The sequence below is a fragment of the Gobio gobio genome (assembly GCF_949357685.1).
Source record: "Gobio gobio genome assembly, chromosome: 8".
NCBI lineage: Eukaryota > Metazoa > Chordata > Actinopteri > Cypriniformes > Gobionidae > Gobio > Gobio gobio.
Window position 1 is genome coordinate 28927661 of NC_137114.1, and position 20492 is coordinate 28948152.

The 20492-nt window shown below is 36.2% G+C and overlaps 1 protein-coding gene across 3 annotated transcripts; it reads left to right on the forward strand.

Moving 5' to 3' along the window:
• The first annotated feature begins 662 nt into the window (after positions 1-662).
• eml2 (EMAP like 2) lies at positions 663-19657 on the forward strand. 3 transcript variants are annotated; one of them, XM_079823528.1, is made up of 22 exons: positions 663-912; positions 5174-5359; positions 5649-5775; positions 6854-6958; positions 11462-11490; positions 12199-12328; positions 12605-12754; positions 13476-13545; positions 14029-14139; positions 14293-14388; positions 15149-15283; positions 15458-15557; positions 15757-15911; positions 16208-16333; positions 16804-16935; positions 17692-17759; positions 17954-18042; positions 18184-18281; positions 18394-18481; positions 18573-18668; positions 18785-18915; positions 19003-19657. In XM_079823528.1, the coding sequence occupies exons 1-22, from the start codon at positions 843-845 to the stop codon at positions 19126-19128; spliced, it is 2418 nt and encodes an 805-aa protein (XP_079679654.1). In that variant the 5' UTR covers positions 663-842; the 3' UTR covers positions 19129-19657. The 3 variants fall into 3 exon arrangements, with proteins under 3 accessions (XP_079679654.1, XP_079679655.1, XP_079679656.1); XM_079823529.1 differs by lacking the exon at positions 663-912 and adding an exon at positions 3795-4051; XM_079823530.1 differs by lacking the exons at positions 663-912; positions 5174-5359; positions 5649-5775; positions 6854-6958 and adding an exon at positions 9164-9283.
• The last annotated feature ends 835 nt before the right edge of the window (positions 19658-20492 follow it).

Consider the following 20492-nt stretch of genomic DNA (forward strand, 5'->3'; position numbering starts at 1 on the left):
GTAAATTGTGTGGACGGTTTAGCAAGTCGATGGAACGAAGTAGTAAATCTTCCTCAATATTTAGCTAATAGAGGGAATTAAATAGTAAATATTGCGCATGATTTATAAATCGAGGGAACGAATTAGTAAATTGTGCACACTATTTAGGCCTACTTTTTTTTTGGTGCACCTCATGTGCTCCGTGATAATCAAATATAATATGTCTCGCATCAAAACCAAGGGATTTTGTGTCTCCGGTGTTTGAAAACCGTCATGGGACACTAGTGTAGCGTAATATAAGATTTTGGAGCATGACATCTAATATTTTTTAACAGACACTTTACTTAAAGGGATAGGCTTTAATCAGGCCTACACTGCCATCTGCTGTTAGTGAGTAGAAATAACAGTTGTTTGACTGTCAAGGACAATTTATGACACCAGCATCATTAGCAAGTAAATTCCAAAGATACATATCTCTAGACCAGTTTCAGGCAATAAGGAAATATTAATCTCTTGTATAGCCTTCACCTGTGTAAAATAGCTCGTGTAAAATCTCGATGTGGTCTTTGTCCCCAGGGCTTGCTAATTTGACTAACCTGTCTCTCATATTTGAATAGCATGCTAATAGTGGAAGTAGTGATGCATATTATGGGACTCCAAGAGTAAACATGCTCTCTTGTTCCCTTCTGGGTAGCAGATCAGCGGTGAGGCTGTTGCTATAGAAACGCAGGCAGCACAGGTTGTCGTCGGCTGTTCGGCGGAAAGGTGTTGAAGGCGCACTCGTATGTCAGGAAAGTAGGCAGGAGGATCTGAAGACCGGCGATTAAGAAAGAAATATAAAAGGAATTGATCAGACGAAGGACATGTCTGAGCGAGTAGCCTCATGTGGGAACCTCTATGACACGAACAGCCTTCTGCTTCGGTATTGCAACGGTAAGTTTGGCAGCGACCCATGCGCATTCATAATTGAATGCGCGCGAGAGCCACACGAGATGGTTTGTTTTCGCCACCCATTTCAAACGTTTTGTCTTTTTGATAACAGTCAGTTTTGCATCTACATTCCAGCAATGTAATGGTATTGACGTTTCAGTGCGTCACTGCACAACAAAAGACACTGTCTTTTATGTTTGTTTTATACAGCCTGCATGCAAATTTCATTCCTAAAACATTTTTTTTATAGCATAAGTGCGTTTGGGATCGGTGTCATGGTACAACAATGAACATCTACTCAGATTCAGATATAGGCTTGAGAATTACAATCCGAGCTACATGTGTGTTTACATTTTTTTATTCATCTTTTCATCAGCTTTTGATATGCTTGAAGCCTCTCATCCCCAGCAAACCTGATTCAGCTTGCTTGCTGGGACTTTGTTGTTTGGTTTCAGCTATACAAGGTTTTAATGGAATGTACTAAGTTGCTTATTTATTGTGAGCCGTCTAGTGTATAACATTACCCACCTATTAAGATGGATTTACCAGGGTTACTGTGTATCCCTTCCCTAGTGATAACAATACCTTGAAGCTTAGGTGTAAACATCATGTCTGTTTTCAGCATTGTCATGACTATTAATACAAAGATCTAATCAAGATCTTAACAAACATGAGCTAAAATGTTTGCGATATTTGCAAAGCTGTGGTTTAATTTCACTGTTAGAAAGAAAGGTTGTGGGGTTCTATGTAGAACTCTAGGGTTCTTGAATCAATTTTAAAGAACCCTTTATGCCTAAAAAGTTACATATATGGAGAAATGTCAAATCATCGCATAATTCTTTCATGTTAAATGGGTTTAATGAGAATTTCATTAAGATTTAAGGGTTAGTTCACACAAAAATGAAAAGTCTGTCATACTTTAATTACTGACATTAAGATATTTTTGTTGAAATCCGATGGCTCAGAAAGGCCTCCATTGGCGTTAATGACATTTCCTCTTTCAAGACCCATAAAAGGTACTAAAGACGTCGTTACAAAGTCCATCTCACTACAGTGCTTCTACAATAATTTTATGAAGCGACGAGAATAGTTTTTGTGCGCAAAAAAAAAATCAAAATAACTTTATTCAACAAGTGCTTGTCTTCCGTCTGGGCCTCTGACTTGAACTGACGAAGCACCACGATGCATGCGTGAGAATATGACGTAGAGCCGGCGTTTTGTTGAAATCTACATTGATTGTGCTGACATATTTACGAAGACTGTCTGATATACAGCACGATCAATGTAGAATTCAACAGCTTAGATAGTCTTCCTCTTCTTGTAAACAAAGTTCCTCGCTTCCGACTCTGTCATTTTCTCGCGTATGCGTCGTGGTGCTTCGTGAGTTCACATCAGAGGCCCAGATAGAAGACAAGCACTTGTTGAATAAAGTCGTTATTTAGATTTTTTGTTTTTGTTTGCACGCAAAAACTATTCTCGTTGCAGAATTTTCATTTTTGGGTGAACTAACCCTTTAAGAATGAATTAAAAGCGAAAGGAGTTAACTTAATCCATTAACTGACCCCATAATAGAACCCCTAAAAGGTTTTATATATGAAGTGCATGCCGGAACCCTTTAAGCTTCTATAGAACCTTTCCTGCAGTTTTGCATTATATGTAAAGTGCAGGGGACCCAGCAGAGCACCAGATTTGATTATCATACAGAATTATACCATGACAATGCATAGGAAAAATGATAAGGAAAATGATGTGCGTTCATGTCTGACAATAGATAATGTGAACAACAGCAGAAATGTGATTTACCAGTCTAAAACACTGGCCTAAATATTGCATTAGTATTATCTATTTTACCAACGGATGAATGTGTGTCAAAATACCATACAAATTGTTGAATGTGTCCTTTGACCTCAACGACAAAAGACATGGATAAGATAAGATGTTTCTCCTGCCTATTAAGAATGGTAAGCCTTAGCAGAATGATATGGTTATATATATATATATTGATATTCCATCAAATTGAATTGAATATTGAATAATCCTTACATATTTTAATTGAATAATTAATGATTGTTCATTTATTCAATTAATATACATAAGGATTATTAAATTCAATTTGATGGAATTTTACTATTAATTAAATTGCATAAATCTTAAAAAAAGGAAAACATGTTTGTGAGTGTACAGCAGTACAAATACATAAAATTATTATATTTATTTAATATTTATAAAAAAAAATTTTTTTATCTTTTAATAAAAAATGAAGAAATAATAAATAAAAAATGCTTGGGTAAAATGTACAATTTAATATCATTCATTTCAGTCAATCACTGAAGGTCTTGTTAGGGAATTCAATATTATCACTATGGCGTCTTTATTCTAATAACAACACAATGCACAGCTTGTTGCTGTTGTCACTTAGGAACGTCTGTTTCAAAAGTTCTTGTGAATTACAGGTTCTCTCAAGGATAGGTATCAGTGTACATTGTGGTCATTGTTTGGCTTTTCAGGTCAGTTTCTGTGACAGATGGTTTGGCTGAACAACAGATGGATGGGTAGACAGTACTAGACAGTATATGATGAGACTGGGTCAGAAAGGGTGTCTGTCCATGTTGTACAGTTGGATGGTTTAGACCGATTATAAATGTTGTACATGAAGATCTTAAGGTCAGACTTTGATTATTTAAAAGTCCCTGATGTGAATCATATTGATTTAAATGATAAGAAAATGAGCATGCGCCCCATGGGTATAAAACAAGAAGTCATAAATTGTGTGCTATTGGTGGAGAGGCTGGTCAGTGCACTTCCTGGTAGTGCCTGGCTGACAGGTCTGGAGTCCAGCCAATCCTCTCTCTCTGCCAACAGCACCACCAGCAGTTTTCTACCGCATAGGAGACGGGGAACAGCATCCTGTTACAAACATCACCCTTCTCCTCTTTACACACAGCACAGAGGGTGGGGGAGGGTGAGGAAGGGAGGTCCAGACACAGGATCAGCCATCCAGCAAGCCAAGGGGAAGGTGGGAGAAAGAATCTTTGGCCAGGCAGGCATTTGGCACCTTTAGGAAACCCCTAGAGAGCTTCAGCGGATCAGGCTGTCTGAGCGGGTGACTGACAGGCGGACATAGTACTGACTGGAATGGCAGGTAGGAGGGGAATACAAGCAGAGTGGGATGATGAATATTTAAGTGTGCTTGGTTACTGAGCATCCGGTTTCCTCCAGAGTGCTTTTGTCTTCCAGCATCACTATAGCTCCATCCTGCTTTCTTCTCACCTTCCACTTTTGCCTCCCATTTTCTTTCACTTTTATTATTTCAGTTGACATGCTCACCATCTACTGATTGGCGCTTTATGTGAAGTTAAGATCTTAATGGTTAGTGGGTACAGGTTCTAACAGAGGTTTATTATATGCACACTTAGTGTGCAGCCTGTTGTATTGCCCTTGAGATTGAAACGGAGACAAGGAGTCACTATTTTATGTGAAATATGATATTGAGGAGCTACATTTGGAAAAATGGTTTTGATTATTGTGTTTATTTATAAGTTGTGTATTTATATGAAATGCACCCGATGGCCGACGCAGTGAATCAGCATTTGAAACGTGCTCAATTGTTCACTCATGCTTTCATGCTTTTTTTTGGGGGGGGGGGGGGGGGGGGGGGGGGGGGGGTCACATGTTGAAAGTTTTCCGACATTTAAAAATGCAAAAAATAAATAAATAAATAAATTAAAAAAAAAAAAAATATATATATATATATATATATATATATATATATATATATATATATATAAATGTAGGAAAAACAATGTTAAAATAGTCCACGTGACTATAATGGTTCAACCATAATTTTATGAAGCAGCGAGGATACTTTTTGTGCGCAAAAAACAAACAAAAAAAACTTTATTCAACAATTTCTTCTAGCCTGTGTCAGATTCGTGTGTACAGTACAAATAGTGTAAGCAGCTTTGTCCTTATTACATCAGAAATACCAGAGGAAATATCTTACCTTATATTGGGGGCCTTTGAATATTATCTATTGGATTATGGAGAGACTTGGAATGAGAACCACTTGTTTAAAGGGATAGTTCACTCAAAAATGAAAATTCTGTCATCATTTACTCATTCTCATGTTGTCTCAAACCTATATGAATTTCTTATTTGGAGCCCAAAAATATCTTCCACAGGAGAAAGTTAAACAGTTTGGGGCCAATTGTACTGTACAAATTCTAATACAAATTCTAATGCTATATCTGTTTGTCTCTTTCAGATGATAATGTATCAGCTGGGAGTGGGATGGAGATGGATGACCGTCTTTCTCACCTGGAGCAGAGGGTGCAGCTGCAGGAGGATGAGATTCAGCTGCTGAAGGCGGCGCTGGCGGATGCTTTGAGAAGGCTGGGCTGCTGTGAGGAGATCACACAGACCAGCAGCAAGAAAGGTGGACCTACTAAAGGTCAGAGCTTCATCATGGCCCTCTGCTTAGAGTCATTACGTGTTTAGAGCCTAGAAAACTGCCAATTGGAACATCTTTTTTCCATCTAAAAAGCAACAGATAATCTAAGGGTAACCTTGCCTTAGGGTGCATTACTGATTGCAAGGTTCTTAACTGTTATAGGACATTTCAACCAGGGATGTATTGTAATACATTATATAGTGGTTACATAAAAAATTTCCATGTGGGAGGTGAAGATAATTTGCATGTCATCTCACTGTGTTCTTCTGTTTCTTCCTTCCTGATTTAGTTCGGCAGATACTGCAAGCTCTGCCATCCAAGCCTCTGACAAATGGCTATGTGCAAACAAAACGCTTGAGTGGCTACCCTTCCTCTCCCTCCTCTCCGAAAAAGGAGGTACTGATGTCTATCAAAAGGTGAGAGTTATAAGCTTGTCACTTTGTATTGCATATTATCTATACACATTTTCAAATGCCATTTTATTGAAAATCACACATTAAAGAAGTACATAGTGGAAATATTTGCATTTATTCTACACAAGTTTTGTTGCTCAATAACATCAGTGCAGTATTACTTCTCGACCTAAAGATGGCAGTGTTGAGTAATAAACCATTTGGAACATTTAGCCTAAAAGATCCCAAACTTTACAGAAGAGAGCTGTAATGGTTTCAGGTTTCTTATGATTTATTAATAGTTAATATAATCATTGATAATTAATTTGAATAATTTGTATTAATGTGAACTTGAGAAACTGCTTGTTGTCCCACAAAGAGTCTGCTGTGTTGTTTAATACTTCCTGACCGACATAATCACTGTCTTCAAAATAACATGCTATCATATTCCATATTTACTACAATATAAGTATATACTGCATACTATTTTGTGAAATAGTATACAATTCAGCACTCAGAATTCAACCAATGTTGAATATTGAAATACACTCATTACTGCATTTATTAAATTAAAAATAGAACATATAAAAACAAATAGAAAAACAGTCACATGATATATTATTTAAAATGTAATTTATCCCTGTGATCGCAAAGCTGAATTATCAGCATTACTCCAGTCTTCAGTGTTACATGATGCATGTTTGTGATGTTCATAAGACATAGGGTATAACGTGTTTGGCATTATAGTTGTCGAAAGAGTACCCATGTGCCTTCAATGCACCTTTTTTGCTGACACCCGACAGTCCATTGGGTATTATATCACCAAAGTGTGGGCTCGTAAGTGAGCTGCAAAGGCTTATGGCAATATTTGGGCCTAAAAGGCAACACATTGGGTCTTATAAGCCTAAAACATCACTGCCGGTCAAGCCCATGTTAGAGTGTGTTTTCTACTACATCCATGATTGTATCATGTTTTCAGCCAAGCCCAAGACCTGTTTTGTTCTCTCCTCGTCTCCTATTTCTTTGATGTCTTTCTTTCCTGCCCTGTGCATTGTGCCTCACTCATTCTTCTCCACCTCATGCTCTTGTCTCTGTGTGTCAGGAAGAGCATGTCCACAGAACGCCTGTCCACGGTGAAGAAGGAGATGGCCGACTCCCGCAGCAGAACCACCTCATCCGGCAGCTCAACAAGTGGAAAGAGAGACAGGTACCTTTTCACCTAAATAAAGTGCATTAAACTCAACGATTTTTCTGTAAACAGAGATGAAAACTCTTTCCCTCCACAAGATGTCAACACATCCAAAAATAGATGCTACTTCAGTGTCTAATTAGATGACAAAGCCAGACCTTTGGTCAGCAAGACACCAGAGACAGTAGCTGAAGAGAAGGACCGTCTATAGAAAGCATTTTATAAAATAACATTTTAGACCATGATTTGAGCTGAATCAGATGATAATCAGATGATGATATTATTGTTGTAATTGTATTGCTGATTTGAAATATGTTATGAAATGTACAGTTAGGCCTTTTTTGTTTAAGTAGAGTGGTACTTCAATTGTTAAAGGGTTACCATTTTGTGTTCTGGTTCATAGAAACTCTTTCCTTACCTGAATGTTGGTACATAGACAATATACACTTCTGTTCAAACGTTTGGGGACAATAAAGATGCATTAAATTGATCCAAAAAATATATCATGGTCTCCACAAAACATATTAAAGGGGTGGTTCACCCAAAAAGGAAAATGATCCCATCATTTACTCACCCTCAAGCCATCCTAGGTGTATATGACATTCTTCTTTCAGACGAATACAATTAGAGTTATATTAAAAAATTTGGAATATGGAAGTTGAATATGTTATATGAAAATGGAATATAACATGTTAAATATCAATATTTTCCTCACAAAAATATTGCTTCGCTTCAGAAGGCCTTTATTAACCGCCCAGAGCTGTGTGGTTTACTTTTATAATGGATGTATGCACTTTTTTGCGCTTTAAATTTTGGGCTCCCATTCACTGGAAGAGCCAGGACATTTTTTTATAAAACTCCGATTGTATTTGTCTGAAAGAAGAATGTCATATACACCTAGGATGGCTTGAGGGTGAGTAAATTTTTAGGTGAAAAAAAGTAAAGCAGCACAACATTTTTCAACATTGACAATAATCAAGATTGTTTCGAAATCAGTATATTAAAAAGATTTCTGAAGGATCATGTGACACTGAAGATTGGAGTAATGGCTGCATGTGAAAAATATTATTTAATATATTACATTTTAAAATATTAAAATAGAAAACAGTTGTTTTAAATTGAAAATATATTTCACAATATTACTGTTTTTGTTGTTGTTGTTTTTTTACAGATTTGTTTTGATCAAATAAATGCAGCTTTGGTGAGCATAAACTTCTTTCAAAAACATTCAAAACCCGATCAAAAATCGTACAACCCCAAACGTTTGAAAGGTAGTGTTAGTGTATACTGTTTTGTTTCTTTTTAAGTGAGATATAACTACTAAGTGTGTTTGTTGTGCACACACCAAGAAGGCTTAGGAACAATGTGATCAAATGGTCATAAATAATTTATGGTGTGTACGCATGGAGTTCCAGGAAGGAAGGTAAACACTGATGTTCAAGCTAGACATCTGTCAATAAAAGTGTTATTGACTGAGATCCTATCAGAGCTGTATAGCAACCACTGGAAAACTCTCATTAAACTTTCATAAAAAGAATCCATTAGCCAGGTTAACACTTATTATAGTGTTAATTTTCATTCGATTCAATTGTAATTGTTTTACTATTTTCAAAGTGGAAAGAAGGGTAAACATTACATTCCAATAGAGAACAATTAAAGGGATAGTTCACCCAAAAAGGAAAATGATCCCATAATTTACTCGCCCTCAAGCCATCCTAGGTGTATATGACATTCTTCTTTCAGACGAATACAATTGGAGTTATATCAAAAAATGTCCTGGCTAATCCAAGCATTATAATGGCCCAAAATAATTTACTCACCCCCAAGCCAAAATTTCTAGCTTCCGCCAGACCGCCTTTCGTATTCAACTTGCGAAGAAAGAAGTCCTATCACAAACTACTACATAATGAGAGCTTAATTCCACTAAAGGGTTAAGTATCAGTTCCAACAGGTTTTACACCAAGCTCCTGCTGGATGTTTGTACAGCAGATAATCCTACACATTAGTAGTTTTATATTCATGGCATGATGATTGTTTGAGATTAAACTTCGTATGGCACATGGCAGCTTTGCACACTCACTTGGTTGACACTCACCACTAAAACAGTCTCTTGACCACAGAGTGCTTCATGTTATGCATTGAAGCAATGGGGGGTGTGGTCGCTCAAAAAAGGGCTGTCGTGCACACTGAGGAAGTGTCCTCCCATTGGTTAGCAAGGTCCATGTTCCTGCAGAGCTGAAGTTAACTCAAACAAGGAACTCAGTCTTCTGCCTGACGCTTCTGCAAATTCCAGCTAGCGCTTAAACAGAATAACAGGAAAAACAACATGAAGAAGTCGACCAGGTAAAGCTCATGTTCTTGTTAAGCTCTTTCAGGTCTTCAAAAGAAAAACTTTTGGTAGTTATAGGGTGAGGTTGATAATAGAATTGCTTTCAGCTTCCTGCAACAAAGCAAACATGGCAAACATGGTAGGCAAACAGGAATATTTACAGCATCATGGCTTCTATAGATAAACAAAGCGATAGCACCTGGGCTAAGTATGTGTCGGAACTTCTCAAATGAGAACAAAAGACTGAGCAAACTTTAAAAGCATAGATGGAATCTGACAACCTTTTACTTTGCTGTTGCAATGCTTTAGTTTTGTTTGTTGTAAGGCATGTTTTCGTTTTTGCATCATTTTGTGAGTCATTTAGCAAAAATTTACATCTGGTTTTGATTGCTTTTGGTATTTTCAGGCTGAAACATTGTTATCCATTCAACTTCCATTCAAGTTAATGTAATGTAATACATCTAATGCATAAATTGTACTATTTGCTTTAGTGCATTGCTTAGTTAGATATTGATTGTTACTGCTCCTCAGCTGTATGTATTAAACATGAAACCCACCCACTGCCACACACACACACACACACACACACACACAACCACACACACAACCACACACACACAACGCTTTGAAGGCAAATTAGAGTGAGTGCTCTACATCAGGAAAGAAAATGTTTTGAAGGACATTATGTCCAGAGAACTTCAAAGGAAGCTTTTAGTGAATTACTTGCTTTTAAAGATCTGTAAAGATACTGTGCATGCATATCTTGTGTGGTTATTTTGTTGTATAAAATCCATTAATCGTCACCAGCAATATGTGTGGTATGGATGGGTGTGTGCATAGTCAGTGCATTAGTACAAGTCTCTTTTGAGTTCACATACATTAGTGGTGCATACTCGCAGTTTGTTTGCTACACAGCCTAGGGTGATTACCGGTTAAATAGATTTTTCCGGGATGTGCTTGCTTATGAGAAAATGTTGCGAGGGCAGCTGCCATTTTGTGTGCCATAACCTAAAATCAGGTGTGTGGAGCCCTGAAATGTTCCTAAAATGCCCATTTATAAATATAATTTGCTTACAATTAACAGCATGCTTACTGAGGGGAAAAAAGGAACACACCATATGTGGATCCAAATGATGCATATATGAATAACACAATGATTTTTTATATATATATATATATATATATATATATATATATATATATATATATATATATATATATATATATATATATATATATATATATATATATATATATATATATATATATATATATATATATATATATATATAATATAATCATTGTGTTATTATATTATATATACACATACATGCATACATACCACACTAGCTAATGAAAATATTGTGTGATTTTTAGCCTACAGCCCTACACCACTAAAAGGGTGTTATTAGAGATGAGGCTTGCTTTGGTGTGGCCCGCTTTTTCAAGCTTTGCTTTGATGAAGTGTGTTTCTCCATGGACACAAACAGATCATTGTGGGAGTGTTTATTTTCAACTGCACCCACGATCCTTCTGTCTTCCCTTTACAAAACAACATTTCACTTTGCCCTCTTACTATAGAAAGGTCCAGATTTCCAGCCAGAGACACTGTTTTGCTGTCCATTCTGAGTTCCGAAAACGTGTTATTCCAGCAAATAATGCTGGATTGATGGGTCTAATTTATTACTTTCAGCTGTCTAAGACAGGCTGTCACTCACGACAGTCTTGCATCAGCACAAAGGAAGTGGAAAACTGTGTGGTTAGGAAAAGCAGCTTCAAAATGCACGCACAGACACAAACTAAACATTTTATCTTTTTATTAAGGCCTCTACGTTTAAAGCAATTTTGTCCATGTTTGTTTTCGAAGTGAAACCAGTGCTGGCACCCCTACCAAATCTGTTTAGTCATGTAAACAAGCTCTGAAACTTCCTGTATTGAGTTGAGAGCAGTTTTGGGTGCCATTCTCCTCCTGTCGCTTTAGCTTAGTGTTCTCTCTATTGCACAGATCTATGAGAGGCCACATGAAAGCTGGGTCAGGATTAATGGATGAGTCATCCTCATACAAAACACGCAAACAAAACTGTTCAGAAATGTATTTAGAAAGTTTTTGTTTAACTTACAGCGCCATTTTTGTCTGGCTTGTTGTCTGTGAAGGAATGAATGAATGACATCTTTCTCTTTTGATCTTTCAGCAAAACCAAAGAGTGCACCTTCAATGCTGGTAAGTTTTTATCTATTTTGAATTAAGTTGATGAATATCACCCAATAAAAACAAAAGTCCTTTTTATATTAACTGAGAAATCAATAGATGTTTGGTACTAGTGTGTACGCTTTGACCTTTAGTGCTTTATGCGTCAACTGTTATCTGAAATACAGCTAAAATATAAATATAAGATGGAAAAACTTAAATTTAAAAAGAATTAGAAATAAATAAATGCTGCATTAGCAACTAACTAATAAAATTAAGCTTAAGTACTAATAATTACTAAAACTGAAAAATAAAAATAAAGCCTAATTAAAAATATATAAAAATAGTATATAAATAATACTAAAAAATAACACACATGAGCCGTGGCATTGAGTTTTGCATCCAAATATAAAAGCCAAGTTTTAAAGTACGTTACAGTGTTTAATTTTCCAGTGGAGGAATAAGCATGTTTTTATATAAATGCATGTAAAATTGGTTTAACTATGTTTAACTAGCAGTGCAGGGAGAGACTGAGGCTTGTGTTATGGGAAATCTCGATCCCATTATCATCTCCATTACAGATAAAACAATTATGGATCCATTCATTTTGTAATGGCCACCTTGGTTTCTAAGTGAACATAGTTCTGTCAGTAGGGCCAGGATAATTTGACAAATTGTCCTTAACAAACCATGTCTGCTTGTTTCTGTTTGGCCGCTTACATTTCTGTCCTTCTTGAACAGATGATGGTTACGTTAGGATGTTCATACGTGGACGTCCAATCACCATGCATATTCCAGACCAGCAGAAGGACGCCTACAGCCTTGACCAGAAGGTGGCGCTGCCAGAGCGCAAGCTAAAACTTCAGTGGGTGTATCCTTGTGATTTAGCTAAAAAAAAAAAAAATGTAACAAGTGAATTGTTCTGATATTCTAGTGAATAATGATTTGATAGATAATTTTTTAGGTTGAAGTACATTTAATTCTTATTATTTTACAAATATTTAGCCAATAAAAATAATATCAGTTATTTTCAATTGATTTTGAGCTTATTTCCTAAATAGGTTGAAATGAAATGTGACGCAAAAAGTGCTCATTTAAAAGCATGCATCAATAGAAAAGCTTTTTGTTTCTTAACACACTTCATTAGTTATGGCTATAGGGGAAGAGACTGCCGTTCCAACCTCTATCTATTGCCGACGGGAGAGATTGTGTACTTCAATGCTTCTGTGGTGGTGCTATACAATGTAGAAGAGCAGCAACAAAGACACTATCTGGGCCATAATGATGATGTCAAGTGGTAAATATATATATTGATTTTATGTGCTTTTATTTTTAAGAGGGCTTCCACATACTTTAAAGAAGATTAACAGCACTGGTGGAACTACTGTGAGAGAGAAAACAGTCCGGTGTGGATGTGGATGTGGATACAGGCGGAAAAAAGCATTTCCGATTTCAAATGCAGATCATTCACAAACTAGGTCATTGTTCAAAGGTCCAAAAGATATTATCTTTGTGCTTATCATCTTCATGAACAAATATATTGTACCACTCTATCGCCATCATTCAACAAAAAGAGCCAATGTACTCAGGAAGTGTTGCTGGTTTCTGAGCAAATTTGCATTTTCAGGGCCAGATCTTGCTTGCTCTTATCTTCAAGATAAGCGAATCCCACAGTATATTCAAATATACCTGCAATCAAGCTAGATCGCTTCTCCCTTGTGTTTTTTCTATGCCGTTTGGCTGCCAGGCAATGCTTTTACTATTAACCGTTCAGAGATTATTTGATGTAGATCTCAACATGCTAGTAGTTGTAAAATTTGAGTTATTTAACATTTGTTGCTAATTAAAACAACACTGGAATGCTTTCACTGTGACTGTCAAAATCCCTGCTGGTTTGCAAAACTGTTTACTGCTTTTTCTGGGATCAGACTGCATTCATTTACTGTTCCCTGGAGATAGAGGGAGAGATGGGAAATCTTTTCTGACAAGCACTGATCCTGACAATGTTCTCTTTGCAGTTTGGCCATCCATCCAGACATGGTCACCATAGCAACAGGACAAGTTGCAGGAACATCCAAAGAAGGCAAAGTTAGTTCACATTTAAATTTTGTAGCAGCGTAATGATTTATTGATCTTGCAGCTTAATCCAGCATGTGCCCAGAAACGAAACTACTATGCTCAAATATTAGCATTGTATATTAGCCTTAAAAAGACATACTTTTATTCAGCAAGGATGTATTCAATTGATAAAAAGTAACAGTAAAGACGTTTATAATGTTACAAAAGATTTCTGTTTCAAATAAATGCTTGTTTTCCATCACAGGAAAAAATATATTTAAATAGAAAATTGCAAGATTATTTCACAAGATTACCGTTTTACTGTATTTTTGATCAAATAAATGCAGCCTTGTTGAACAGAAGAAAACATTTAGAAAAAATATTACAGAACACAAACTTTTGAGGTGTATAAAAATTGTAAATGACAAAAACAAAAAATGAACTATTCCTTTAATCTGATTTAGAAAGGCTCCATTCATATGCATAATAAGTGAAACTTTGTTTTTCTATCAGCCTTTGCAACCTCATGTCCGCGTCTGGGACTCGGTCAGTCTGAACACTCTTCATGTGATCGGAGCAGGTGTGTTCGACCGAGCTGTCACCTGTGTTGCCTTCTCCAAGTCGGTAAGCGAACTTGATCAATAATCTGTGCTTTGATGCCATACGATATATGAGAGAAGTGCACAATGGGGTATAGACAATGAACATTTGAACAGTGATGAATGGCTGAATGAATAATGGTATTTTACATAAATATAATACCTCTCCTCTTCACAGAATGGTGGTGCTCATTTGTGTGCGGTTGACGATGCAAATGAGCACATTTTGTCTGTTTGGGACTGGCAGAAGGAAAAGCAGCTGGCTGAGGTTAAGGTGAGATGGCATGCTTTATAAAAGCTGCAATACTGTATAATTTCCTTGCATAGTGAGAAACCCGAGTGTGGTTTAAAACCCTGACATGTATGCCACCATGACGTCTTTTTGACGTGTGCATTTTCATCTGGAAGATGTCATGTTTGTCTTCTTAATCTCGTAATGTAACCAATGACTTGCGTGGGCTATGAAATTACTTTGCTGACATCAACAACCACCGGGCTCTATTCTATTATGTAACATCCACTTTCCACAATTGTATAAATTCTTGATGGATTATGTCGAGTGTTTTTTTTCCCCTCTTGGAATATTAAATTTCAAGCTGTATTTGAAAGTAAAATGATCACGTTTGCACACAAATATAACACATTTTAATAGTGCGCAATGGTCTCTGATGTCTTGGTGACATACAGTACATGTGCTTACTGGGAGCTTGTAGAAATTTGGGTAACATTTTAGTTTAGGGTCCAATTCTCATTATTAACTAGTTGCTAATTAGAATATATATTACTAAGACATTGGCTGTTTATTAGTACTTACAAAGCACATTTCAATGCCTTATTCTGCATGACTATATTCTACATTCCTTAGTCCTACCCAATACCTAAACTTAACAATTGGGAGTTTATTGAGGCAAAAGTCATAGTTAATAGTAAGAATTGGACCCTAATCTAAAGCGTGACTGAAATTTGCAACTTTGTATTAGACGAAGGGAGAATGCATCTTGTTTTGTGTCAAATATCCACTTGCAATTTTGCAGTGTTCCAATGACTCAGTGCTGGGTGCTGTCTTCCACCCCATGGAGGCCAACCTCATTGTCACCTGCGGGAAGTCTCACATTAACTTTTGGACAATGGAAGGGAGTACTCTTACAAAACGCCAGGGACTGTTTGAGGTTTGCAGCATTTACTGTGAATTTTGTGAATTTAATTAGATTTTTTATTTACTTGCATTCAAAATCCCCATAGCACAGAAATCTAGGAACATTTATGATGATTTTATTTAATGTATTTTATATGTATTATATTAATTATTGTATTCTATTAATACATTTTTGGTATGCTTTCAGAAACATGAAAAACCCAAGTATGTACTCTGCGTCGCTTTTGCTGAGAATGGAGATGCAATCACTGGAGATTCTAGTGGAAACATCTACATCTGGGCTAAAGGTCAGTAAATAATTATGCCATTATTTGCTCTGCCAAAATACTTATCCAAATGCAACATTTTTAAGTAATACATTTTATTTAATCCATCTATTTATGTAACTGCAGTTATAAAAAACGGCACCTTCATCTGTCTGACTGTTATTAGTGGAGATATTCCCTCAGTGCAGCCCATGATTTGATGATGAACTCTGATTTAAAGGTGGAAACCGGATCAGCCAGGTGGTTGCGGGAGCCCATGAGGGTGGGATCTTCTCTCTGTGTGTGCTAAAGGATGGAACGCTGGTGTCAGGAGGAGGGAAAGACCGCAGGGTGCTGCAGTGGGACCATGATTACCGCAAAAAGAGTGAGATTGAGGTAAAGTTTATGTCTTGTTCTTTCCTTTCTGTGGAATGAGAACTTTCATAATGAAATGCAGAGTGAAACCCCGAAATAGATACTTATTTTTAATGATCGCCATATACCCTCCAGTAAGCCTTTTACTGTTTTGATGTTATCATATTCCTAGTACTGAAATGTAATCCAGGCATCTTATTTATTAGATCCAGCCACATCAGCACTGCATTCACTCAATTTAGAACAATTTGTACAAATCATGTTTTAGCTGAGATGTACAGATTACACGTTACTTGACATATTTTCTCTGTAATCAGGTTCCTGAGGCTTTTGGCCCTGTCCGCACTCTAGCTGAAGGAAAACAGGACGAGCTGTTTGTGGGAACAACCCGAAACGCTGTTCTAAGGGGCTCTTTTTCTGGTTCCCTCACTCCTATTGTTCAGGTATAGGTTTTCAGATGATATTACCTTGTTTAGATGACTTTTGGCCTTATATCTTTGCCAAAAGTCAACGAGATCACAACATTTTTCCTCAGTCACATGTAGCCAGACCTCAGATTATAAACAGGGCTGTCCCAAGCATGGGGTGGGGCTTTGTGTGAGTTAGTGGAATCTAACCTCCCCCCCCCCCCCATCTCTTGTGGAGATGTTTCGTCACAGTTTGCAGACTGTAAATATATATATATGTATATTTTATATATTATGTAAAAAAATATATATATTTTACTGGCCAAAAGGCCGCACACTTAAACAAGAATAGACCAGATGTAAAGCAACCAATTACATTTGTGTGTGTTTACATGCCTGGTGTTTTTTTTCTTTTCTGAAATGGATGATACCAATAATCAATTCTACCTGTCCAAAAGTAATAAGTGCCGGGCATTGTTGCTATTCTTACCCTGGTCTCTATCTAGGGTCACACTGATGAGTTGTGGGGCTTGGATGTGCATCCTAGTACTGAGCAGTTTGTGACATGTGGTCAAGACAAGCAGGTCTATCTCTGGGACACCTCTTCCCATCTGCCTCTGTGGAGCAAGGCCATCGAGGTTTGAATTAACTCATTCCAGTAATATGTAATCATAATAATAATAATAAATTATCCTGTCTGCTTTGCAAGTTTTTTTTTTTTATACTGTATGTTCACTTTGAGGACAAATTACCGTTTTATATACAGAGAAATCAATGTTAAGTGGTCTCTTAATTTTTCCCGAGCTGTATTATTAGAATGTTCTGTTATACATATAATTTGTAATATTTTAATATAAATATTATTATTACAATACTGCATATAATATTATATAATATAAAATGTAATTTTATTTTTTACATTGTATTAAATATTTATTTTTTATATTTATTTTTGTTTAATATATTACAATATTTAGAAAACAATATAATAAATCATAATATATCCTGTACTTTTATTTGTTTACATTATATAATATATGTTTTTAATATGTATTTATTTTTATTGTTTTATACTGATATTAAAATATAAAATTATTAAAATATAAACATAAAATGTAATTACATTTTTAAAATTTTATAAAATCTATATTTGTAACATTTATTTTTGTTTAATATATTACAATATTTAAAAAACAATATAATAAATCATATAACATGAAATTTTATTTGTTTACAATATATAAATGTTTTAATATGTATTTATTTTTGTTTAATACTGATATTAAATTATTAAAATATAAATATAAAATGTAATATTTTGTGTTTTTCTTTTTTTACATTTTTTTAAATTAAAATTATTTATGTATTTGATTGATTGATTTATTTTATTTAAGGACCCTGGGCGTTCCATTGGATTTCACCCCAGTGGCACTGTGCTTGCCGTGGGCACCATGACAGGAAGGTATGGTTGCAATTTTTTACTTACTTTATGTCAATCGGCTGATTTTCAACAACGAAATATAATGCAGAAATATTGAACAGCTCTGTTTTAAAATTAGGATGGTCTTTTCTTAACTGTATATTTAATTTAAATTATTCTGACTTAATTGATGCATCAATATACAATTTTCCTTTTTTTTTTGCACAATCTTACAGGTGGTTGGTGCTGGACACTGACACCCGTGATCTCGTCTCTATGCATACAGACGGCAATGAAATCATCTCCGTTGTTAAATATTCTCCAGGTGTGATCATTTTAATATATTCTAATATGTCATGTAGTTTACCTTTGAAATGAAAGAATGCATTTTTATTATTGACCCCAGTCTTTTTACACGGCAGTGTATGTGTCTAAAATCACCTCTCACATCATCTCTATCTCACAGATGGGGCGTACCTTGCCGTGGGTTCCCATGACAACTTTGTTTACATCTACTCTATTACTGAGAATGGCAGGAAATACAGCCGTGTTGGCAAATGCACTGTGGGTTTTACAGAAAAAATGACTTGAGCATCCCTTCACAAATGTCTCTATATCAGTGGTAATTAATTAGGGACCATTAGCACTCATTTAATACTGTGTCTTGCATCTGTAGGGACACTCCAGCTTTGTCACTCATCTTGACTGGTCTGCCAACAGCCAGTTTATTGTAACCAACTCAGGCGACTACGAGATCTTATTCTGTGAGTTGTTTTCTCAGCTAACAGCTTTGTCGATAAATAAAGCTCAGATGTCATTGTTTTAATGGCTGGTGTCATGTTTTCTGTTGAAAAGGGGAGGCATCCAGTGGAAAGCATGTAACTAGTGCAGATGCAGTGCGTAATCTAGAGTGGGCCACCTCCACCTGTGTGCTGGGATTCAGTGTGTTTGGTAAGTCACAAATTATTAGCATCCATTTAATTATTTATGAAATGTTGAAGTATTATTCTCTTCTTATCCCTTTCCTTTTTATTTCATGGTATTTTGTTGCTTTATTTTATTTCAAGGGATCTGGCCAGAGGGTGCTGATGGCACAGACATTAATGCTGTATGCAAATCACATGACAATAACCTTCTTGCCTCAGCTGATGATTTTGGCAAAGTGCACTTGTTTTCTAACCCCTGTTCCCAGCCAAGGGTAAGTTTTTCACTCTCTCTTTTCTTTGGTGAAATGTATCATTCAAGCGAATTATACTCTGTAAAACATGTTTCCCTTTATCCACAGGCTCCCAGCCATGTCTATGGTGGACACAGCAGCCATGTGACCAACGTTGCCTTTCTCCATGACGACAGTTGTCTTATTTCTACTGGTGGGAAAGACACCAGCATTCTTCAATGGGTGCTCGCTTAGTCACATCTGAGCCAACCTGCTACAACCTCACTGTAGACTCCTGCCCACTAGAGGGCAGCACTGCTGTGCCTAATTCCCTTTTCTGCTGTCCTGTTTGCTTGTACTGTGTACCATTTTATTAGGTTTTACATTAAGTGATGGTACAGAGTCAATTTCATCTCTTGTCCAGGTGTAATGACCGTGATTGTTTGAGGGGTTGAGGCTGAGCTTAAATCGGTGATAATTGGCGAACTGTTGCTTTGCTGAATCGCCACTAGAAGGAGCTCTGGTGCAGCAAACCCGTGCAGAAGCATGTTGTCTACTGTTGACACTATTTAAGCCTATTTAAAGAGTTTTAAAGAGCTATCTGTGTTGCTGAAGCCTATAGAAATATATTATGCTGTCACTTAGTGGAGGTTGTATTTTTAATATTGGAAGTACATAATAATGTTGTGGCACTTGGCTTTTGATGCATATCTAGGGAAGAACTTAAGCTGTGCTTTGCCTTTTATTTGTTAATAAAGTTTGTCATATAGCAATGAATTCACTCAAAATGTGTCTTGAAATCTAGAAAATAGGCTTAATTTGGAGTGTGCGCGCGCGCGCGTGTGTGTGTGTGTGTGTACATTTCTCAATGTTAAGTGGTTTTTCCAGAGCTATATATATATATATATGACATGTCTTGTGTGTGTGTATGTATACACACACATCTCTGTCTACACAGAAAAAGATTACATATTAAATAAATATTAAAAATGTAAAAATATTTATAATTAAAATTGAGTAATGATATTTAGGCTATATATTAAAATTTGTGTTCAATATTTTTTTTATTAAATTGTATGCTATAGTAGTTTAATTTATAAATATACCATAATAACTGTTAGGTCTGCTATGACCTATTAACAGAATGACAAGTGTAACGCTCTGTTGCTGTTTCTTTAGTCATGGCCTTGCTCTTCTATCTCCTAGTAGAGGCGTATTTAGGAATATGTTCTGTATTTACAGCCAACATTTACAGTACATGGAGACTGTCAAAGGTCATCGGTTAAAACGTTAACAACATAAACAGCCACCTGCACAATCTAAAATTTCAAGTGCTGACATCCAGGCCAGAACATAACCTCTGCAATGTGTATATCAGGCCATATTTTGGGCAAATAATAGTTATTTGGTGTTAATGAAAGTATTTAGTACTTTTTTCCCTCATGCAAAGTCTTATGAATGTGTGGGTACATGAATAGACTGTCCTGGTAATTCCTTGAGGCATGAATTGCTTTCAATGGCAAATGATGAAATTGCAGAACATCTGCCCTTTAATTTCTTCCTTCCTTCTCTCTATTTATACTGTAAGTGTCTTTGAAATTGAATGGGGGAAAGTGTCA